Below are 24,027 nucleotides of genomic sequence, written 5' to 3' on the forward strand. Positions count from 1 at the left end.
TAAAATTACAGTATAAGCGTATCAAATTTGTTCTAGTTCTCAGTGTGTCTGCTCCTCTCTGTCCCTCTCTGTCTCCTCAACAGGATCATTTGTAGTCAATGTGACACAGACCTGCTATCAGGCAGAGGAGAACCACAACATCACACTGGAGTGGACGTTCACCACCAAACCTGACAGATCCACAAACTCTGTTTCCATCAGGTGTCAACACAAGACTAATTTTAAAACCTTTGGCTTCTATCATGTGTCCAATGGTGTTGAGGTGTCAGCATCTTCAACTGTCCAGACTCGATGACTCGGGTCTGTACCTGTGTGAGGTGAACACTGATCATGGTGCTGGTTATGAGAGCTGTCGCCTCAGCGTCACAGGTAAATTACTAAGGAGTATTTGTATTATTTTCTTTTTTTCTTCTTTAAATATGATTTCACCACTGAGGATAATAAGGGCATTACTGCTTTTCATAACAGATGCATAATATATTTTTAATGGCAACACGTCTCTGTGTTTTTTACAACAGCAGCTGATCAACGTCAGAGACTGACACTGTCAAGCATGAGCTTGTACGTTGGTCTGGGGCTGGGAGTAGCTGCTGTAGTTTCTGTGATTATTGGAAAGGAGAAAAAGCCACAAAACCCAGCAGGGAGTGCCTTAGAGACACAACCCATCAGGACTAAGAAGACTTTTTCTGAAGGACCCGCTTCCTATGAGGACACATCATTTCAGATATACATATAGACATGAACCTCTCTCCCAATAACATCTGTTTGAAATGTCAGACAGCAGTTTATGATCTAAAACAGAAAACAGTAGTTTTTCTGTTTCATTATGTTTGTGCCACACTTGGTTTGACTGTTACATAACTAATAATAATAATGATGGATTGCATTTCTATATTCGAGAACCTCAAAGCGCTGTACAATTCCACTATTCATTCACTCTCACATTCACACACTGGTGGAGGCAAGCTACAGTTGTAGCCACAGCTGCCCCAACTACAGCTGTTTCCCCCGATGTGTAAAGAATGAAACAATGATCAAACATTTACTGTTTTATTATAAATGTCATTACATCTTTGACATTCTCATTTAACCCCCATATTACTGTTTTAAGTAATGTTAATTTTAAACTTGTTTTTAGAGATCAAGGAATTCTTGCATGTCCTAACTGACATGGATATGGTTTGGTTAGTGTTGCTTTTTTATTTTGTTTGATATTTATTGTGTTGTTTAGGGTGTTTTACTGAAGCAGTTTGCAATAAGTGCCATAAAATAATAATAAAGTTATTATTAATACTACTACTACTACTAATAATAATAATAATAATATATTTGATTGGATACAGTGAGCTTATAGCACCATCATCTGGCCAAGAGGGTGAATTTCACTTAGTTCCATAAGTGGAGGAAAATACTTATTTTCATGGATATTTTTCTTTCCCTATAAAAACAAATCTATCCATGCCTAAATCATTTTGATGAAATTCTTGTTGCTGTTATGCTCCTCCTCCATAATGCATAAAGAACTGTATGTTGTATCTTCATGCAGGAACAACGTCTCATATTGACCTCAGAATTTCCAGACATGATTTGTGTCCTGCAGGCAGCATCTTGAAATCTGAGTGTGGTTCAAAGTTTAGACTGGATTTAAAAGAAGAAGAAAGCATCGGGCATGAGACATGAAATTCCTCCAGTTCACGAACTCCAGCTCAAAGAAATCGAGTTCATCAGCCTGTGTGTGTTGATTTGAGAGAGAAATGAAATAAAAGCAGCAGCAGCAGCCGCCTGCTGCCACAGCTTTAGTTTGAGTTTGTTGAAACCATAAGTTACATTTTAGGAACAGAAACCTGCAGCAGAATTTTACACTTTTTTATTTCTGCTTCTAAAGTATTTTTAAAACCATAAGCAATGAAACACTGAACCATCTGCTCACCTGAGACCCTTCTTTATGGAATATGCATGTATCAAAGTCTAATAACAAAGCCTAACTCTTGTATATGCATAAAGAAAGGACTATTTTCTCACTGCATGTTTGTTATTGCAAATCTTGTAAACTCTGTTATTAATAAAGTTTATTGCTGTTTGTAAAAACAAGGGTCGTGACAGTGTGCTCCTTAAAGGAACACATACACGTTGAGGAAACGGGAAGCAAATGAAGCGTGTTATCTGCCGTAACAAAGTCCAGTCCCTACTATCAGGATTAAATAACAGCACATTTCCTTCTTTGGTCTTGTTGAGTCCAGGCACTTGTTAAAGTTTAACCACTGAATACAGCTGATAGGAAAACGGCACATTTATAGGCTAAATCCTCTGGTGGATTAAAGGCCGTACAAACTGAAGAGAGCAAAAGTTTGTTTTTGTTTTTTTTTTAAAGTTCCCATTTGGTGGCAGGATGAGCGTCCAGCTTAGAAATAATAAACAGGACACACATGGGAGCATAACCTACCCCATCATCCTTTCTGCAGTGATACATGAGCACATAATATGCACTTCATATCACAATGAGGCTTTCTGATACTTCAAACATACATTACACAGTCTTGGATTCTTGAACCTCAGGTTTTCTGCCTCCAAGTCCTGCTTTTAGTTTCTCTTGGTGCAAAACGACACCACAAAGCTCCTGTTAAACATTTAAATGAAATTTTGGTATCTTCTCAGCCGAGTACGACATCTTAAGGCACAGAAGCGATTAACCAGTAAAACTGCAAAGCCAAGTAAAGCTGCCAGTTCGAATCCCAGTGCAGTGTAGAGGACCGTCCTTTGCATCCAGGTGTGTGCTGATGGACTCAAAGTTGATCCCTGAGGTTTGGAACGAACAGCAGCTGCTGCAAAGGAGAGAAAAATGAAGAGAGAATATTTTAATATCATTGGTAGCTGTTAGCAGTTCCTGTTCTGAAAACATCATAAAGAAAGAAACAACAAAAAACTTTGATAACAACTGGAGCACAAAGAACTCGATGAACAATTAGATTACTGACAGGCCCTGCTGCTCTCTTATATTGCAGAATTGGTAGGGAACCAACAAGTCAACTGTATATCAGTACAGTGACATATAACCCCGTTAACCTGGGGAGTGAAACTCAAGGGCCGGTGTCCTGCAGGTTTTAGATAACACCATGGGTCAACACACCTGAATCAAGTGATTACTTCATTACCAGGACTCTGGAGAATTATAAGGCATGTTGGGGAGGTAATTTAGCCATTTAAATCAGCTGTGTTGGATCAAAGACGCATCTAAAACCTGCAGGACACCGGCACTCGAGGCCTGGAGTTCGACACCTGTGCCTTGAACATTGGAAATTGCCTTTTCTACTCTTTTGTCCAGCTTTGAAAAGGCAAAAAAAAAAACCTTTCAAGGTTCTGACATGCAGACACAGTATCCTTCGGATAGAAAAAAAATACAGCTATTTGCAGACTTTATGCTTTGAACATTTACATTACTTCGATCTTTAAAGCACAGGCAGGAGGAACTTCATCTAATTTTAAATCTTTATAAAAACTATTTGTACTGCTTTTATATATTTATGCTATTTTTAAAGAAGTGTTATTCGAATGTATATTTAGAATAAAAACAGATTGTATTATTTGTTTTAGGAAAACAAATATTCTTTGTTGGTTTCTGAATGTCAAAATGGAGTAATTCGTACTGCTTTAATCTTCTTACCACGTATGCTGAGTCGACAGTAGTCAAAGCCATAATCATACTCGGTTTTCACCTCACACAGGTACAGACCCGAGTCATCAGTCCTGAGTCTGGACAGTTGAAGTCTGATTCGTCCTTCTCTGAGGGCGTCTTTGTCACTCTGGACTCGTCCTGAAAACTTTGCATCCTGAGACTCTGACACCTCAACACCACTGGACACATGATAGAAGCCTGAGGTTTCATAATTAGTCATCTGTTGACAGATGATGGAAACAGAGTTTGTGGAGTTGTCAGGTTTGGTGGTGAACGTCCACTCCAGTGTGATGTTGTGGTTCTCCTCTGCCTGATAGGAGGTCTGTGTCACATTGACTACAAATGATCCTGTTGAGGAGACAGAGAGGGAAAGAGAGGAGCAGACACACTGAGAACTGGAACAAATCTGTTGTTGAGCTTTATTTGGAGTTCATAAAGTGAAGCTGTAAACTAACCAGAGACACATGAGGTGAGGATGATGAGCAGCAGGATCCTGCATATCATCTTCTCCCTGTGAGAGGAGACAGAGGTGAAGAGTCATCAACACATGAGGTCAAAGGTCAGTCAGTACAGCTAGAAGAAGGAAAATCTAGTCTGACTTCATTCACTCATTACAACATGTGATCCTGTTCATGATCTTGTTAGAAGTAACGTTAACTCGGTCACCAAGTGCTGAAAAAAATATTTAGTCTTTTTACTTCAGTAGAAGTCAGAATCCTGCTTATGCAACCATGACGGGTGTGGCTTATGACTCAGCTGCAGGGATGGGGTGGAGCAGCAGGTTCAGGGTGTGGTTTCAGGGGAGGCTGACCCACATAGCTGTTTATCATCACTTGGTCATTCATTCTGTATTTCAGTAGGTTAACAGAACCTGACAGGATTGGTGTGTGAAGCAACAAAGGTAGCAAACGCTGCAAATAAATATAGCTCGACTTCGGTGTGTGCTTCAGGTCCTTCTTGTTAAAGTAACATGTTAGCATCAACTTAAAAAAAAAAAATCCAGGACAAAGATTATTACAAAAAAAAGTCATCAAATCAAAGCACTTGAGGTAGGTTTGGAAAAGTAAAAATATATCAACACTTTCTAGCTTTGGCTTCTCAGGTTCATAGAGACTCAAACAGCCACAGAGCTATTATAATGTCACTCACCACAGCTGTGCAACACTAAGCATCATTCCCTTCAGCCTCTGGGAGAAACAGTTACTATGGCCTTAGTCCGCGCCCAGTACATAGTAGGGATTGGCAGATAGATCGAAATATTAATATTAATAGTATCCATGTCGACACTGGTATTGGTGTCGGATCGATATGAATGTGGTGCAATCGATACTGTCTTTTCTCTTTTCTTCGTTCAGTGCGTTGGTCCCATTTCAAAGTGATCACGTCATCACGGAGGCCCTCGTGTGATGAGTGAATAACTTTTATGCTTAAAAAATATATATTTAAATTATAAGCAAAACTTAGCTGTGATGAGGATTGGGAAAGCTGGGACTTATGTGTCAGAGGTAACCAATTCAAAAATCATCATTAGGCCGTAACACAGTGAGTTACATCCGCTGACAGGTACAGTGGGAGGATGACATCAGGAAGGGGGTAAGGGTAGCCCAAACTAGAAAACAGCTTATCCCTAAATCAGGGCCCATTTATTCTAGCGGGCAGTGTTAATGCAGATAAGGGGAAGACACCCTGGGTGAGACAGACTCACTTTGTAGCATAAGGCACCTGCCTTATGCTACAAAGTAAGCATAAGCATAACAATCATATGACCTCCTATGAGCAAGTGTTTTGGCAACAGTGGGAAGGAAAAACTCCCTTTTAACAGGAAGAAACCTCCAGCAGAAACAGGCTCAGGGAGGGGCGGCCATCTGCTGCGACTATTTGACAAGCTGTAAAAGACACCAAGAGATTAATAATAACTAATAATTCTCATCAATAACACAGACATGAGTTCATCAGGCCTCTCTGTGTTGATTTGACAGGCAAATGAAATGAAAGCAGCAGCAGCAGCAGCCTGCTGCCAAAGCTTTAGTTTGACTCTGTAGAAATCCAAAGTTATATTTTAGCAGCAGAACCTTAGACTTTTCTTTTATTTCTGCTTCTAAATTATTTTTAAAACCATAACAACTGAAAAACAGTTGCTCGCTCTTTCTCTGTGGAGTTTGCATGCCCCCTCCTCCCCTCCCCTCACACTGGATTCCTCTCAGTTCTTAAACAGATTAGTATTTTTTTCCTCTAATATTAAAGGATAACAGATGCATATACATAAACAAAAGACAATTTTTCTCACTGCATGATTGTTATTGCAAATTTGTAAACCACATTATTACTAAAGTTTATTCCCGTTCTTGCTTCACATCTTGGTGTCGACACAAAAGGGTAATGGCAGTGTGCTTTTTAATGCAACGCGTACAGTTTTAGGAAACAGGAAGTGAATGAAATGTTTCATCTACTGTACTAAAGGCACATTTCCTTCTTTGGTCTTGTTGACTCCGATTATTGAATACAGCTGCTGGGAGAACAACATATTTATTTGGGGAAAAGAAAAATGTCTTTTCACTCTAGCTGCGGTCCTTCTCCCACAAATCACCTCTGACACTCGTCTCCACCCACTCCACCCTTCCTGCACGCACTTCCTCGCTTCTCTTGTCTTTCGCTTTGGATGGTATTTAAAACTCATCTGCCTTCACTGTTACACCCGCCTCCTTCTCATTCACACACACGTACTCTGACTTACTTCTACTGGCTTTCTTTCAACTTCTAGCCAGAGCATCCCTCCACCTCTCCAGGCTTCTTCCACCTGCTCTCTACTCTCACTACAAATCACTATATGTGATCTGCAAACATTACAGTCCACGGACACTATTGCCTGACCTCATCTGTCAGCCTCTTCATCATCACTGCATACAAGAAGCTCTTTCTTGGCATGAAGCCTGCTGCTCACTGATCATCAACAACTTTTTCCCATATCTTCACGGTGTGGCTCATCAGCTTGAGCCACCTGTACTTACTTGGGCTCTGCACATCACCCTTGCTCTTGGAAAATCAGCACCAACACATTTGTTCCATGATTGTGTTCAACAGTCAATTCAAAAACTCCACTGCTCTCTCTCTTTCTCTCTCTCTCTCTCTGCCAGATATCACACCTGCACAGGTTTGCCATCTGGGCCACATGCACTTCCACTCTCCATCCCCTTCACAGCTGCTCTCACTTCCTCTTTATTAACACTTTGCATTTCCTGGATCACCAACCGTCATCCATCACTCCTCCCCCACCTCTCTCTCATTTTTCTTCATTCCCCTCAAAGTACCCCATCCAACCTCTTCAACACACCACCTTCACTCGCAGGCACATTTCCACCTCTATCCTCAATCCAAACCTGTTGCACATCCTTTCCTCACCAAGCCAATCGATGTAAGTCCTTTTTTTCTCTCCTTACTGAGACGATCCAACCGTTTAATGAATGAATGAAAAGACAGCATCCTTCAGAGCAGAAGTACAAGACACTGCAGGTGAAAATGACCAAGAAATCACTGAGAAAAAGCGCTTACCCGCTTACCCTGCGATGACTGTGGACAGGGCACCGTGGGAATAAAACTCAGGCGCTGCTGAGCGAGTGAAGCACGGAGCTACATCCTCACACATGAAAAAAGGAAACACACAAATGTAGCACAAAAACGAACTCCGTGCTCCTATGATTTCCTCTCTCAGATATACCGCTGTCGTCTTCAGTGAGCCCGGGGCAGTGAAGCCCCGCCCTCTATAAACGTTGCCATCCATCGACCAATCAAGTCATTCTTAACTAATTCGACTGAGTTTTTATTTCTTTTTTCCTCTTTTTTTTCCTCCGCTTTTCTTGATATTCCGGTTATTTGGATATCACAAATTCAATTCATTTTTGTCCAACCTCACTGTTAAGCTTATTTTGTATAACAGATACATGAGCTAAAAGTTTATTTTTTATGATCTTTTTTCGGTGACGCTGGAGAGGCAACTTTAAGACAGTTTTTACACATCGGGGAAGACAACGCGTGCCCTCGTGTACATCTGATTTATCCATGTGCTTGTATTCCTGTATAGGTGAAAGGGTTAACTGTTGTTATTAACACAAGGAAGAGTTCAGGTTGCCTTTGTCAGTGTTGTTTGGGCATCAAGCGGAATGGTCGGGACTGACGTGATCTATTACGATTCAGCTGTTTTCAAGGGCACTAGGAAAAGATCCACACCCACAATGTTTGTCTAATGTGCGTGAGACAAATAACAGATCTGGCTGATCAAACCGGTGTTCTGACAAACCTTCTACGTTGGCAAAACGTCCTACCGTAAGTAGTTTATGCACATTTCTGCAGTCACAGAGGAATTCCAGCACAAATATAAGTAGGTATGACGGTTTGCCACTTAACGTTGCCCATCAGAGTATGCTTGTAGCTTATATTCTTAAAGCCAGGGTGGTTTGCCACTTAATTTTACCCGTTAAAGTATGCTTGTAGGTAACATTCACAAAGGTAGCATGGTTTGACACTTAATTTTAGCTGTTAAAGTGTGTTTCTAGCTCATATTCACAAAGGTAGGACAATTTGCCACTAAATTCTAGCTGTTAAAGTATGCTTGTAGGTCACATTCACAAAGGTAGGATGGTTTGGCACTGAATTAGTTTCATGAATTAATTTCAGAAACAACGGGTAGGATGGATTCCCAGAACACCAGCCGTTCAAATTTCCATCGTAATTGGGAAACAGTATGTGTAGTGATGGGATTTCCGACTCTTTTTAGAGAACCGGCTCTTTCGGCTTTACTCACCAAAAAGAGCCGGCTCTTTCCTTCAGGTTGTTTTGTTGCTTTAATTAATTTATTATTAACAATAATATATACAATAAAAACAAACAATAAAATATACTTCCAAAGCAGAGCTACTAGATCACTTAAATTACACAATTGAAAGCATACTTGTATGGTTTGTGTATTTATACACAAGCACTCATATATATATTCAAAAAAAAAAAAAAGTTCATTTTTTTTATTTAGTCTCTAGTGTTAGACAATTTTGCAGTTTTGAATTTCTTGTTTGTGTTTTTAGTTTACTTTACTCTTAGGTTTGATTTGTTTTTGCTCTGTTAAATTCCCTTAAGCTGTACTAACAATGAGACTGTGTCGTGTTTGGAAATACGGCTCCAAAGTATAGTTGGAAACACCCAGGTCACGTGATTGTGGTTAATTGCGGTTTTGGTGCACTCCACCACAAATTCGCCAGGTGGCCTCGCTTACCTGCTGCTTCCAAGCAGGTGAGGCGCCTGCAGGTTATAACATCTTGGCTGATACTTGTTGCTACTGAATGGATGTTTTTGATGCTTCTATTTATAACAAGCGGCAACACGCCCGGATTTAATCGCGACAGTCCATTTCACACTGACCAACAGCTTTTCAACCTCACACATTCAGAGGTTGTTCAAGTAGGATAAAGAAACGTCATTATTGTTATTATTATTATTATTAGTAGTAGTATATTACTGCTCTGGAAGCCATATCTGGTGACATGGGCATGATTTATTCAGATTGAACCTGCATGTATGAGATTTCACGTTACAACAGTTGGAATAATAAAAAAATATAATAATATTAATATTTTCTTGAGAGTTAGTACGAAGTAGACCATGTGCAAATAATGGATTTTTTTCTTGCTTTTTTGCAGGATGAATCGTCCTTCAGTTTCTGACTGAGCCGTATGTGGAGGAAACTCAAACATTAAGTGCAGCTGGCTGAAGCAGAATCAGCATGGACTTAGTTTCCTGTTAGAGGATCAGGGTCAGGAGAAGGGATGTCAGGGTTAAATAGTTTATTCTTCATAGAAATGATGCTGGACATGGGGTGTATATGCGTGGGGTGTGTGTGTGTGTGTGTGTGTGGTAGAAGAAAATGTCTAGTGTACGGTAAGCCGCAGAGTCAGCAATTAAATCGGAGCTGGAAAGGCAACAGGTCTTGTGACTGTAATTAACTTCTTCACCACCAGGTGGTACTGCTGGGTTTCCCAACACACTTTATAGAGCATTTTCTATTGAAAGTAGGAACAATAGAGAAAAATAGAACTGAGAAATGTCTGCCTCTTTTATTGTGACATTGAAAGTTTCTTTTCAGATCATTTAATAAATTTACAGCACAGAGCACATGTCTCTCTCTCTCCGTGCCAATATTTATTTAATTACACTCTGGGTTTCAGGGATTGAACAGTCTGTATTGATCTTTACAATCCACAGCAAAAACAATAATGAGATCAGATATTGTTTTATTCCTTACATGTGTGGATACAAACAAACAAAAAAACAAAAAACAAAAAAAAAAAAAAAAACCTCTGGTTCATAAAAGAAAAGGTTATTCCCCGTGCCTCACCTGCCTGGAAGCAGCAGGTACACCACATGTTGAAACTTGAGTGAAGTCCCAATACCGCAATTAGCCATGCTTACATGACGTGTGTTTCGACCCGACCACACCTTGGAGCAGTGTTTCCAAACATCTGAGCTTAGAAAGCTCAACACTGTGGAAATGTCATTACTGAGCGCCCCACCCAAAACTCAGCTCAATAGTGAAGCTAGTGCTTCATTACAAGCTCTTGTAATGCTCTCTTGTATCAAATCCTGCCTCTGCTACACTGACTGTAGTCTATCTGTCTATCTATATATAGATATAATATAGATGTTGTTTAAATAAACATTGTTTATTTGAAGCTGAAATTGAGGTTGTATCCGTCTCAGAGTTTCCATCAGTACAAACAGAAAGCATCTATTCATGGTCTAGTTTGTCATGCATACAGACACCAACAGGAATTTTGCTTCAGCAATTACACAACAGCTTCAAAGCAAATTGGTGACAGCAGCGCTTACAGTACACATGACTGCAGCCTCCTCAGGCACCAGTATAAGGGACTGACGACTCCTCAAGTATCTATGTTGTGTGCTTCAAGTGTGTGACCTTCACTGTCTGTGTGTATAAAAATTGCTCCATGCTGTGAATTTAAGAACCCCAACATGAAATATAAGATGAGATATTGTCATCACTCTGAGTTTGCTGGAACACCTTTTACCCTCCTCTCTGTGCCTTCAGTCATTTGCTGGGGAATCTAGAGACACAACAAAGTCAGGTACTGGTTTTAGTTTTACTGCCAGGTTAGATGCAGGTTTGCGATGGTGGGGTCACGGTCTGGTATCAGGTATTCAGCTGGAGGTCAGCTGAGTTTTCTTAGTGAACCACTTGTTGTAGTCAAATGTTGTGAACATGAATAAAAATCTTGTCGGTGTGATTCTTGACTTTTTAGTTAACAGGACCCAAAGAGTCCAGCTAAATAGGGTCCTGTCCAACCAGGTCTGCTCCTCGACAGGGATTTGTGCACTCACCCTTATCATTTATCCTATATACAAATGTATACAAATATATGTTAGAGTAAGTTTGAAAATAGGGCCATTTTAAAGTATGCAGACAACTTTCAGGCTGCTCCAGGAAAATAGATCCAGCCACGGCCCAGTGCTTGCTGAGTTTGTCAAATGCCTGCATTCAGTTGAGCAACACTAAGTGTAAGACTAAAGACATGATCATTAATAAAAAAAAACAACAAGCATACACCCAAAGTCACTTTTATTGAAATTCAGATTGTGGAGTGTGTTCAGTGTCATAAATATCCTGGAACAGTTATTGATTCAAAGCTTCATTTTAAAGCAAACTGAAAACAAGAAGCGCTCTCATGTTTGAGAAGGCTTTCTTGTTTCTACATTGATAAAACCACAATGAGTTTATTTATATCTACTCTTCATTGGATCTGCTTTATGTTTTTCTTTGGTGGCTTAAGAGGCTGATAAAGTGCGTAACAGTTTGTCAGCTGCTCGAATCCAGTTTTACTGCTGTGTTCACTGGTACAGTGGAGTTATTGACCTTTAACTAAAACTGAAAGAAAAGATGAAACATAAACAAAGACATGAGCGGTCACTTACCACTAATGCCTCACCTCACTGATAGGAGAAGTGCTGAGTATATGTTATCTTATGTTCTCGTGGCTTGAAAGTAAAGCCAACTGAATACAAATCTACTGAGAGGGGAAGCGACAAGAGTTTGCATTTGATTCTCAAGTAGGCTTTGTTGTGTTCCTTTTTCATTTAAACAATGCACCTGTTATTTTATGTGCATGGTTTATTTATTTATCTATAAAATGTCTTTAAGTGTAGGTAGTAAAGTAGCAGGTCCAAAAAAAAGACATCTCTGTTTTACTGTAATGTAAATGTTTAGTCACAGTCTGTAAAGCAGGGTGTGACTGGAATGAGCAGTTTGGACACTTTGTGTTTGTCACGTGTCTGAATAGACAGGTTTAACAGTGAGCTGAAGCGTCTTCTTTATCTGAAATATTCAGGCGGTTGTTTGTTCCTTCAGCTTATTAAATCAAAGTGGACAGATTGCGGGTCACTCTCCTACAAACAAGTAAGTAGACTTTAAAACATCCTGTGTGAACGTGTGTGCTTTTGTTGTTTACTTTTGATGCAGGCGCCTTTTAAAAAAAGACCCTATGGTATGCGGGCAAACCATGATCAGTTTCAAGCAGCGTCAGAAAAGCAAATAGCTACCATGACAGAAGAAGCAGGACAGAGACAGGAAAGCAGCTTTTTGTTTGCTCATGTGATGCAAAACAAGAAACACCACAAGGGGTTTTATGAAAGTGCGCAACAGGAAGAAAACAGCGGCACAGTGGTGTCTACAGTGCTACCAATGCTTAGGCTATAATAATAACAATAATAATAATAATAATAGTATCTCTATTACTATTATTGCGTGACTATTTGACAAGCTGTAAAAGACACCAAGAGATTAATAATAACTAATAATTAAATGCAGGAGGTGTATAAACACAGTGAGCAAAACAGAGGTGACTGAAGAAGAAACATGCAATGCATCATGGGAATCCCACGGCAGCCTAGGCCTACTGCTCCATAACTAAGAGAGGATTCAGGGTCACCTTATCCTGTCCAGTCTGATGAGCTAAACTTGCTTTTCTTTTCTTTTTTCCTTTTACAGGTCATTGTAATACAGGTGCATTACAGTGTCACTTTAGCCCACCCAGTAAAGTCAACAGGAAAACTTTACATGCTCTTCCGTGTTCGTAGAGAGGAGCTCATGGTTCGTAGAGACAGCTGCCAGAGACGGAGAAACGCAAGAACAGGTAGAAAACTAAGCCTAAAAACATCTAAACATGTTATTGGAGTAATACTGAAAACACACTTCACTCTGATGTCAACAGACCATTTTAAATCTCGTAGCTGAAACATGCGCAGAATTATGATCATGGTTTGGATCATAGACGTACATTAATTCACGTGCTGGTGAGCTGCACAGAAACGGTGTCTGTGTACACTCTGTGTGGGGAAATCACTCAGTGGTTTTTAAGCTGGTGAAAAATGTGAAATATTTCACTTTTATTTTTATTGTCTTTTTAAAAAATATATATTTATTAAAACGTTCTTCCTCTGATTCATTCTGACAGAGAGAAGATGATCAGGATCCTTCTGTTTCTCGGCCTGGCGTCCTCTGTCTGTGAGTGTCCACATTTAGACACAGTTATCTTTTGGTAAATTCAAATAAATAAATAAATAAAAAGGATAAATGAACACACAATAATGAGGTGGTGTCTTCTCAACAGGGACGTTTGTTTTGAAAAGGACTGCGACTGTCTTTGAGGCCAAGGAGGACGACAACATCACCATCAGATTGGACAGTCAGCTCCAAGCTGACGTGTCTCTGGCTGACGTGATGTGTGTTTTCCACTCAGACGTCACTAAGATTTTGTTTAAAATGATCAGAGGAGTGGAGGACTCTGAGTCTCAGCATGAGCAGTTTGCAGGACGAGTTCAGACTGACAGAGACGCTCTGAGAGGAGGACGAATCAGACTTCATCTGTCCAGAGTCACAGCTGAAGACTCTGGAAGCTACAGGTGTGACGTGGCTGCCGACTACGACGACAGCCTGAAGAGATGGAGGCTCGAGACAAATGGTAAGTTGACTCCTGTATCTCTTTACGACTGGGTTGTAGCTACAATGTTCAGATTTTCATCTAATTCAGATTTTCATCCTCAGAAAATTTTGTTTTGAGTGTGGGTCGAACCTCTGATGGAAACAGCACTTATGTCTTACTCAGACCTCTGATATTTGGACTACCAAAAGGTAAATCAACAATCTTTATCCACAGTTCTGAGTACCCTTTTTAACACATCACACTTTAGTCGTCTAAAAGGTTTGGTGTTCAAAATTTACAGTGAATTGTGGAATTATTCTGTCAGGGGCTGCGTCTATGACCCAGCAATTTGAGTGCTTTTTGTAAATGTGTGTTTTATTATAAATATATGTGTAGTTCTGTAGGTTTTAGATGAGTGTATTCTAGTTTAGGTCCATCTAGGTCCTCTTCTGTAAGTCTGTTCTGGTCTTCTCTAGGTAGTTTGTCATGTATTTGTTGTCTGCGTATTTCATGTTGTCTAGTTTGTGATGTCATGCCAGCGTCTCGGTGTTTCCTGTTGTATTTTGGAAGTCTAGTGTTCTTTTGTTCAGTGTGCTTAGTTTTGTAGTTCCCCTGTGGTGTCATTATGTTCATTAGTGTCAGCTGTTTCCCCATGTGTTTCCACTTCCTCTGATCATCCCTTGTGTGTGTTTAGCCTGTCTTTGTCAGAACGTCTGTGTTACCACGCCGAGTCATAGAAATCATAGCAGTCATAGTCTTTAAAGTTGTCTCTGTTTCGTCACAGTTGTCTTTTAGTTTTCCCAGTATGGGTTCCAGTTTAGTTGTTGCTCCTGTTTTTGCCTTTGTTCATGTTTACCAGCCTAAAGAAAACAGCTCGCTTTTGGTTCAAGTCTCCGCTCCGTCTTCTTCTCTGTCTGAATTTGGGTCCACTGCTTCACTACCCCACCGTGACATATTTAAGTTAAAATTGTCTAAACTTCATCACATTTGTGATAGCTGCCATGCAATCAAACAAGCATGTAATGAACACAGGGCGACATCTCACGGGAAATACATGTTATAGATATATAATTTTAAATAACATGATGTACATTTTGCAATCATTTATCGTTTGGGGCAGAATTTCTTATTCATAATCAAGTTTTTCATGCTTTATTAATCAAAACAAAGAATAACAACTTACTTTTTTTCAGTGAATAGATGCATGTCATTTTGATTGATGTATTTGGTTTTGTCTTTTTATTACATCTACTTTTGAACCTAGTTTTTTTTATTATTATTATCATTTCTGTTTCTATTGTTTAAGTTTTCCTGTTTCTACCTTTGTTTTATCTGTACAGGTTTTGCGTCTCTGCACATGATTGCGAGGAAAATAAAGGTGGACGACAAAAATAAAGTTTTGATTGCAGGTGATACTGAAGTTAATTCAGGACTTCCTTTGAAAGACGGTGGTGGGTTTACTCATTGATCAACTGCAAAAAGATTTGCCAACTGTGACATCACAGAGCTTTCTTGCTGCACAACAAGCCCAATTCTTACCCTTAAAGTTTAAATACAATGTTTAGTTTCCAGATTTGTTCCTTTTTGTGTTTCACAATTGGCTGATTTCTGTGCCTGTACTGTTACGTCCCTTTTGTTGGCTTTGATAAAATTGTTTATTTTATGGTCTGTTTTCTCCACACAGGTCCAAAGGCAGCAGAAGAAAGGGCATGTCATGAAATAATATCATTATTTGTTCTAATGGCATTTTTAAATGTGGCAACTGCAGGAGTTGTAGTACTTTTCATAAGAGGTCTTTGTAACCTGTTACGATGGTAAAGTACACTGGCAAACTTTGGATCGAAATGGTTGACTCATTTGTCCTCGTTTGATTTAGTCTGACTGTCCTGTTTATTGTTACAGTTCAACACCACATGGAAACGTCCACACTGTAATAAAACAACTTAAATCAACAGTGACTTCCCTGCCTGTTAATGTTGTGAATAATTGAGTTTTAATTCTACTGCTGTGCTTAAAAAATAAATAAAAAAATAAAAAAATATAAGTAAAAGAAAATGAATCTTTGCACCTGTAAGATTTCCTTCAAACGAGGAAAAACTAGAAAAGTCATATGTGATGTTACAACACTGATTCTTAGCTCTAAGTCAAACAAATTATTTTAGAAAAATACATAATAGACCCAGTGAGTTATGGTGTCCATTTCCCAAATACATTACATACTTTTTTTCTTTAAAATATATGTAAGTAAAGCAGATCATGGAGTCAGCATTTGAAAGTTTCAAATTATACTGCATGCAGTCTTTTGTCACTGACTTTGCAGTACTTTAAAAGGATCCCAGAACAGAAACACTGATCTTAACCACCCCAGCGCTGCAATTGCACTATAATTTTAGGCTGGATTGTTGAGTAGTATTATCTTTTTGTAATTGTTGATTTTGAGAATACGATCTACATTGAAAGAATGACATGTAAATATTATTTTACATGTGTTATTTTTCCTTCTGAACAGACACAGTTTGTTGAACAATATGTTTAAAATCCAACAACACTACATCAGATGTGACACTCAGATACCCGTTGGATGCTGGGACAGGAAACCATTTTTTAAGATCCCCAGAAAACACAAAGTATCTCTTTGAGGTCCAACCCTACCTTCATTGTTCATTCTTATGTTGTCATGCCTGGCAATGCCAATAAACTTGCCAATGCTTCAGGATTCACTGTCACATAACAAACAGGTGGCAGCAGCACCCACAGTACACATGTCCAGAAACCAGTATGACAGGACTCCAAGGCCTGTGGTGCAAGGCTGTGTCCAACTTTTTATGAGCTCTATGCAAGATTCTGTTTGTGGACTGTAAACCTACAGAAAATGATAACAAAAGGTCAACAATGGGGCTCATCTAAGTCCATGTTATTCTTGAAATTTAGATTGTATTCTCTGAATGAACAATTAAAAAAACATAATACTAAATAACAGACACTCCATTTTCTTCATAAATGATCATTTTAAATGTAAGAAACTTAAACTTAGCTTTTAAACAGCCCTGCTAAGATTGGCAACCCGTCCAGGGTTTACCTTGCCTCACCACAGGCTTACCCATATAGTCATTTGATTTTGGGGTTGTTTGGGTTTTCTTTGTATTTTTGTAGGTTCTTTACCTTACAATATAAAGCACCTTGTTGCTGGTATTTGGTGCTATATAAATAAAACTGAATTACACTGGATAGGGCCTATTCAAGCTACCCTCATGACCCTGGTATGGACAAGTGGAAGAGAATGAAGTTCTAAAACATGAAATGTAACAACATAAAAATATCTCCCTCCTGCCCTAAGACAATAAATCAATAAACTGGGCCATTTTCCAGTTGAATGGAAAATAAATTCAGCCATTACATCGAATAAAAGAATTCTCAATATCCATATAAAGGAACAAAGAACAACTCAAGATAGAAACAAAACAAAATGGCATAATAGCTATAATTAAAATTTAATAAACATGTATCTATCTTGTTTATTAAAGAAGAGCATCTATTTGACAAGAATACTGATGCTGTAGTTGGAAATGAATCATATATAAGTCTCTATTCCACCAAACTGCTTCCTGGATCTCAAATAACATTAAGTGATTGATTTCTGTATGACTTTATCAGTATCTCACATTGTTGGATTTTTAACCTAATCTTTTTTGCACTGCTGCTTCAGTTCATTGAGGTTTGCTGACATTTGTGTATGTACAGCTTGCTTGAGGTCCCGCTACACAGTCGAGGTCTTGTCTGATTGGGCCACTGCAGCCTCTTGACTCATTGCTGGTGTGTTTGGGATCGTCACCCTGTTTAAGCCAAGTTTTAGCTTTTGGACAGATGGCTTTACATTTGGCTGTAGAATACTTTGTTACGCAGGAGAGTGCATGGCTGACTCAGTGACTACAGAGCGCACAGATCCAGTGGCTGAACAACAAGCCCAAATCATTCCCTTTCACCACCGCACAGGCAATTGGTATGATTTGTTTGTGTTAGTTTGGTTTTCTCTGAACATGGGGCTATGAGTTGCAGACAAATATCCCCACTTTGGTCTTATTTGTCCAAAAAGCATTGTTCATGTGTTTTGTCCAACTTTGCAAACCTAGCTGTGTGGCTGTGTTCTTTTTAGAGATGGGAGGCTTTCTCCTGGAAATCCTTCCAACCATCCACACAGTTTCTCAGGGCATTGCCTGATCTGACTCTTGGGAAAATTGTCTTGATGGACCTGTGTGGTCCTCCTCATGTGGGTCCAGTTAGGTTTTTGTTGTGTGATTTTTTTGCTCCTGCCTTATGTTATGTTTACATTAACACCGCTGCATTTGGGTTTTTTGTCTTGCTTTCCGAGCCTCACATTTGGATCCCACTCTGCCTGCTACACAGCGGAGCCTCGACGATAAGTGTATGACAGTGAGTGCTCAATACTTCTAAAGATGATCAAAAGAAAAAGACAAAAGACATAGAGAGGAGGGAAAATGTCTTTTCACAAAATGTGATTTTATTTATTTCAAAGTGATGTCATTAAATATAAAGTGGTACAGCAGCTGATACAAAAGAAAAAGTCATGAGACCACAATACATATTCAAAATGCTGGGTTTGCCTATGTAGGTACTCAGTTAATTGTAGTCTAACAACGATACCTGTTTCTAAACTTAACTCTGTATTATTAATGTTTACGTTGGTGAAACACTGCAGTTTATGGTCACAGTGTTCAGGTTAAAATACAATGTGATTGTGTGTTTGTTGAAATGATTCAGAATATGATTTTTTCAACCTTATTAACATCAACCTCATATCCTCATGCTGATTTCTGGAAATTCAGAGCTAACATATTACATTTAGACACCAATTCTGCCTGATGTTTTGTTTTTGTTTTGTTTTTTTAATGTTGATTCTGATGTTTCCAGGCTTCTGGTATTAAGAGTTAAAATAAATAAAGAAGCCATTTTTAAAGTGAGTTGAGTTCATTTCAGGACATGTTTGAGCAGTGTGTGGTTCTTCTTTAATAACTCAGTGTTGCAGTCACATGTTAACAAGTGAAAGAAAAGAAAGATTGTTTACGCATTTGCTTCTTTTGTCACTTTAACCCCCGATGTCCTTACTCTTGTTTTTGCAGACATTTGGAGTTATAAATAATATAAATATAAATCATTATGTGAAAATAATTTCCTTACAAAGTTTTTAAACAGTTTTTGGATCCAAAAACACTTTATTAGCCTGTGATGATCCAAATAAACCTCCTAAAATAACAAGTGAGACTCTGACACTTAAATAAAGTGCGCAACAGCTTGTCAGCTGATCTGATCCAGCTTTTACTGACATGAGTCATTGTGCTTTAAGTCAAAATGAAAGTGAAACTAAAACACACACGGCAACAAACAACAAGAAAAAAAACCCAACAGATGCATGCTGACTGGCCAGTATATCATGATATCACTGATAGGAGGAGGAGTCTTGTACACAAGTTATGTTGTGTTATTATAGAACTGAAGCAAAACGCAGTATCGACACGTTGAAGCGAATAAAAAGCTACCAACGGGAAGAAGAGAAGACAACAGGAGTATGAACTTGATCTTTTAGTATGTTTTGCTGTGTTTCTGTGTCATTCTTCTTTGTTTTGTACTGCAGTTGATATTTATTTATTATTATTACGTTTTTATCTCTTTCTTAAAATGCCTTTGTAAAGTAGCAGGACTAAAATGTTACATGTCCGATAATGAACACGTTTGATCACAGTCTGTAAAGAGGATGTGACTGGGATTAACAGTTTGAACTCTTCGTGGTATTCTGCTTCATCAACCCGTTCTCACTCCCAAAGCGTAACATTTTAGGCTAGGTGACAAATCGTCACCATATTACGTTTTCGGGTACCCACCACGTTCCTAAACGACGACCTCGGAAAAAAGAGGAAATATGAGAACCAACTGGACTGAACCTACACATGTTCGCTCTTTTTCTTCAAATCGCTTAGAAACAAGCTATTTAACATCATTATAGTCCTGGCTAAGGTCAGGAATAAGGTTATGGTCAGGGCTAGGGATAAGGTTAGGTTTAGGGCTGGAATACAGGGCTGGAACGTCTATTACCGCGGGAGCATCATTGCACTGGATTCCAGCCATAACCCGCCGCGTACCATAAGAACGCGGAAGGTCACCTTTCGCGTTCCTCAGGAACGCCGCGGGACGAGACAAAACGTCGACATGTTACGCCTCGGGAGTGAGAACGCTCTGGCTTCATCCGAAACATTCAGAGTGTTGTTTGTTCTTCCAGCTGATCATCAGCTGATCATCAGCTGATATAATTGATGTGATAGAAAGTGGACAGATCGCCGATCGCTCTCTTTGCCTTAGAAACAAGTAAGTAGACGTTAACACATCCTGTGTGAACATGTACGCTCCTGTTGTTTTTCATCAGATTGGAAACAGGATAAAAAACAAAACAAAACAAATATCTCACAGAAAAAGGACAGAGAAAGACAAACAGCTTTTAGTTGGTTCATGTGATACAAAACATGAAAACCCAAAGGGGGTTTTATGAAAGTGCGCAACATGAAGTAAACAGCGGCATAGCGGTGTTTACAGTGTCAATAAGAGTTTATAATAATAATAATAATAAAAAAAAAAATAATAATAATAATAATAATAATAATAATAATGATTTAGTTGTTGTTGTTGTCAAAAACACGAGGCTTGTGGCTTTTCCTATCACAAAAAACAGAAAACTGAATGTTTATGTGCAAAATAAAAGACACGCACCAGATAGGAAGATGCAACGCGCGTTCGCGTACATATAAAAGGCACTGTTTTTGTCCGCTAGAGTGGGATTTTCACGGCATATTCTGCACCAAATCTCTGTGCATTCATCATTTGCCTCCTGCAACCACTTTTCCGAGAATACGCGCTTCTTTTGTGGTTCGGACTCCTTCTGACATTTCTTCAGAGGTGGAGGAACACCAGAGTAATTGCCTACCGAGCTTGCTTCTTCGACATCTTTAGGAGTTCTAAACAAATGTCTGTCCTCCTCCAGAAAATCTTATGTACGCAAACACGCGTTGCAACTTCTTATCTGGTGCGCGTCTTTTATTTTGACGGCGAATGCGCACCTGCGGATATGTGCACCTCTGGAAATAAGAAAACGATATTAACCATTTAACAAATTGTTTAAAAAACAATCAACAAAATAAATCAAAATAAATCTGAATCTGTCTAAAAAGTTCATTAAATATATTTTTGTGAAATTTCAGGAAGGAGATTTAAACCGACAGTGAGTAGTGACCTTGACTGTCCCTTTGAGGCCTTCTGAATTTACTTCATTTAATTTTCTGGTGAGCACCGATCGTTGTTGCCTAATGTTCAGTTTTGTTGTCTGTGAGGTGTGATGAAATGAAAATCAATAACACTGATATTTTTTCTTTTTAAATTTCACAGGTCACTAAGTGTAATGCACCCAGTAAAGTCAACAGGAAAACTTTACATGCTCTTCCGTGTTCGTAGAGAGGAGCTCATGGTTCGTAGAGACAGCTGCCAGAGACGGAGAAACGCAAGAACAGGTAGAAAACTAAGCCTAAAAACATCTAAACATGTTATTGGAGTAATACTGAAAACACACTTCACTCTGATGTCAACAGACCATTTTAAATCTCGTAGCTGAAACATGCGCAGAATTATGATCATGGTTTGGATCATAGACGTACATTAATTCATGTGCTGGTGAGCTGCACAGAAACGGTGTCTGTGTACACTCTGTGTGGGGAAATCACTCAGTGGTTTTTAAGCTGGTGAAAAATGTGAAATATTTCACTTTTATTTTTATTGTCTTTTTAAAAAAAGATATTTATTAAAACGTTCTTCCTCTGATTCATTCTGACAGAGAGAAGATGATCAGGATCCTTCTGTTTCTCGGCCTGGCGTCCTCTGTCTGTGAGTGTCCACATTTAGACACAGTTATCTTTTGGTAAATTCAAATAAATAAATAAATAAAAAGGATAAATGAACACACCATAATGAGGTGGTGTCTTCTCAACAGGGACGTTTGTTTTGAAAAGGACTGCGACTGTCTTTGAGGCCAAGGAGGACGACAACATCACCATCAGATTGGACAGTCAGCTCCAAGCTGACGTGTCTCTGGCTGACATGATGTGTGTTTTCCACTCAGACGTCACTAAGATTTTGTTTAAAATGATCAGAGGAGTGGAGGACTCTGAGTCTCAGCATGAGCAGTTTGCAGGACGAGTTCAGACTGACAGAGACGCTCTGAGAGGAGGACGAATCAGACTTCATCTGTCCAGAGTCACAGCTGAAGACTCTGGAAGCTACAGGTGTGACGTGGCTGCCGACTACGACGACAGCCTGAAGAGATGGAGGCTCGAGACAAATGGTAAGTTGACTCCTGTATCTCTTTAGGACTGGGCTGTATTTATATTGCAGATGAACAAACATTAATTCAGATTTTCATCCTCAGAAAACTTTGTCTTGAGTGTGGGTCGAACTTCTGATGGAGACAGCAGTGATTTCTCACTCAAACCTCCAATGTTTGGACCACCAAAAGGTAAATCAGATTTGAGGAGCTGCATTCAGAGAGTGTTTCAATAAATTTTATTTTTATTCGTCTAAAAAGTTCAGTGTCATAAATTTATAGTAAATTGTGGAATTATCTAATTTAAAAATGTCTAGTTTTCATTACGGTTGTGATAACCTCCACAATGATTTGCACTGACAGGAAAAGTTATAGAAAAAACTATAGAAATGTAATAAAGATAAAACTTAAAGTAACATTCAAATATTTATTTTGGTGTGGAACATTTCTCATCCATAAAGAAGATGGTCAGAAATCTTTTTGTAAAACACATCAATTAAAACAATAACTTCCTTTTTTCACTGAATAAATCAATATGTCACAATTTAGTTTTCTCTTTTCAGGTTTTGCGTCTCTGTACATGAATGTGAGGAAAATAAAGGTGGACAAAATGAAGATTTTGAGTGCAGGTGATGCTGAAGGTAATTCAGGAAAATGATGCAGGGGGGGTTTGGGGCACATACAGTACAAGCCATGCATGTGTTACAGAAATTAGAGGTTACAGCATGCAGGGTGAGAACTCATTACTGTATGTACTGTTTTCAAAAACAATCCTTTGTTTTCTAGATCCACAACTGGCGGGAAGAAAGACAAGTCAGGAGGAAACGGTGCTGTTTGTTCTGGCTGTAGTTTTAATTATTGCAAATGCAGGAACCATCGTACTTTTAATAAAATTTCTTCATGATGGTTTAAAACGGTACGTTGGCAAACTTTTATTGCATCTACATGTTTGACTATGTCTGCATTTGATTTTGCCTGACTGTGGTGTTGTGTGTTGTATATTACAGATCAACAACATGATGAAACACCGCTACTGTGTCCCTGACCAAATGAGTCAAACCAACAACGACTTTCTTACCTGCTCCAGTTGTGCTAATGTTAAAAACAAACTAACAAATAAACAACAGCAAAAAAAAGCTCACTATAAGAAAATTACACTTAGAAGATGAAAAAAGACCAAAAAAAATCAGATGTTAAAATGCTGATTCTTTGCTTTCGAAAATCTTTTTCAGTATTTGTGTCTTTTCTAAATTGAGCCTTTGAACTAAGAGTTGATAGAAATGATATTTCAGAAGCAAATCATTCTACATTTAGTGATTTAGGGTTTAATTTCCTCATATATAACGCATATGCAGTATGATGTATTTTTCTCACTTAAAAATACTCAAATGAAGATCAGTGTATATCATGGGGATAACAGCTGTGGGGTTTAAGGAAGAAAGAACAGATGTAATTTTCTGTACCATCACTTCAAAGTCCTTTTCTGTATCTATTACCACATTGTGTTCATATGCAGAGAGAAATAACTTACTTGTTATCAAAAGGGACTTTGATATATAGTTTCATCAGTGAAATTGCACAAGGCATATTGTACAAGGTACAGCGGCCATGAACAGCACTAATGCTAACTTTATTTGAAACATCTTGTCTGTAGGAATATTGATTCTGTTCTTGAAATAATATTTTGACTTTTAGAAATGTTGTCTTATTCTCAAAATGAAAAACGTAAAAAAGAAAAGTTGTCAGTCAAGTCCCCACAGTGCTGCGTGGTAGACTGCTGCAACAGCTGCCAGCACATGTGTTCTTAAGCTTCCTGTTTTTCTGGTTCTTTTTGTCACACTCTTGGCAGTCAAGACTCTTTGCTAGATCATCACTCTGGCAGTGCATATCCTGTTTGCTTTGAAGTGAACACAACATGGTTTCAGAGCTGAGGCTAACTGGAGAACTAAGCAGCTATCAGAGATCAATGATATGAACAAAACTGGGGAACAGAATCC

The 24,027-nt window shown here is 38.8% G+C and overlaps 3 protein-coding genes across 9 annotated transcripts; 2 read left to right on the top strand and 1 right to left on the bottom strand.

The window, feature by feature from the left end:
* Positions 1–1,662: 1,662 nt before the first annotated feature.
* LOC102215067 (uncharacterized) lies at positions 1,663–7,444 on the bottom strand. 3 transcript variants are annotated; one of them, XM_005754954.1, is made up of 4 exons: positions 7,231–7,444; positions 4,129–4,184; positions 3,662–4,021; positions 1,663–2,822 (listed from the first exon to the last, which is right to left on the bottom strand). In XM_005754954.1, the coding sequence occupies exons 1-4, from the start codon at positions 7,314–7,316 to the stop codon at positions 2,629–2,631; spliced, it is 696 nt and encodes a 231-aa protein (XP_005755011.1). In that variant the 5' UTR covers positions 7,317–7,444; the 3' UTR covers positions 1,663–2,628. The 3 variants fall into 3 exon arrangements, with proteins under 3 accessions (XP_005755011.1, XP_013763462.1, XP_005755012.1); XM_013908008.1 differs by having other exon boundaries at positions 7,223–7,444; XM_005754955.1 differs by lacking the exon at positions 7,231–7,444 and adding an exon at positions 6,682–7,204.
* Positions 7,445–11,981: 4,537 nt separating this feature from the next.
* On the top strand, positions 11,982–15,605 carry LOC102215536 (uncharacterized). 2 transcript variants are annotated; one of them, XM_005754956.1, is made up of 7 exons: positions 11,982–12,128; positions 12,720–12,864; positions 13,186–13,235; positions 13,342–13,692; positions 13,776–13,862; positions 14,994–15,104; positions 15,338–15,605. In XM_005754956.1, the coding sequence occupies exons 3-7, from the start codon at positions 13,193–13,195 to the stop codon at positions 15,469–15,471; spliced, it is 726 nt and encodes a 241-aa protein (XP_005755013.1). In that variant the 5' UTR covers positions 11,982–12,128; positions 12,720–12,864; positions 13,186–13,192; the 3' UTR covers positions 15,472–15,605. The 2 variants fall into 2 exon arrangements, with proteins under 2 accessions (XP_005755013.1, XP_005755014.1); XM_005754957.1 differs by having other exon boundaries at positions 11,983–12,128; positions 14,994–15,062.
* Positions 15,606–19,071: 3,466 nt separating this feature from the next.
* On the top strand, positions 19,072–24,021 carry LOC102216020 (uncharacterized). 4 transcript variants are annotated; one of them, XM_005754959.1, is made up of 10 exons: positions 19,072–19,254; positions 19,946–20,031; positions 20,919–20,999; positions 21,103–21,224; positions 21,545–21,594; positions 21,701–22,051; positions 22,136–22,222; positions 22,594–22,671; positions 22,817–22,946; positions 23,038–24,021. In XM_005754959.1, exons 5-10 carry the CDS (start codon positions 21,552–21,554, stop codon positions 23,048–23,050), a joined length of 702 nt encoding a protein of 233 aa, XP_005755016.1. In that variant the 5' UTR covers positions 19,072–19,254; positions 19,946–20,031; positions 20,919–20,999; positions 21,103–21,224; positions 21,545–21,551; the 3' UTR covers positions 23,051–24,021. The 4 variants fall into 4 exon arrangements, with proteins under 4 accessions (XP_005755016.1, XP_005755015.1, XP_005755018.1 ...); XM_005754958.1 differs by having other exon boundaries at positions 19,072–19,235; XM_005754961.1 differs by lacking the exon at positions 19,946–20,031.
* The last annotated feature ends 6 nt before the right edge of the window (positions 24,022–24,027 follow it).

Source organism: Pundamilia nyererei, unplaced genomic scaffold, assembly GCF_000239375.1.
Source record: "Pundamilia nyererei isolate P.nyererei 1_Seehausen unplaced genomic scaffold, PunNye1.0 scaffold00777, whole genome shotgun sequence".
In the NCBI taxonomy this organism is placed as follows: domain Eukaryota; kingdom Metazoa; phylum Chordata; class Actinopteri; order Cichliformes; family Cichlidae; genus Pundamilia; species Pundamilia nyererei.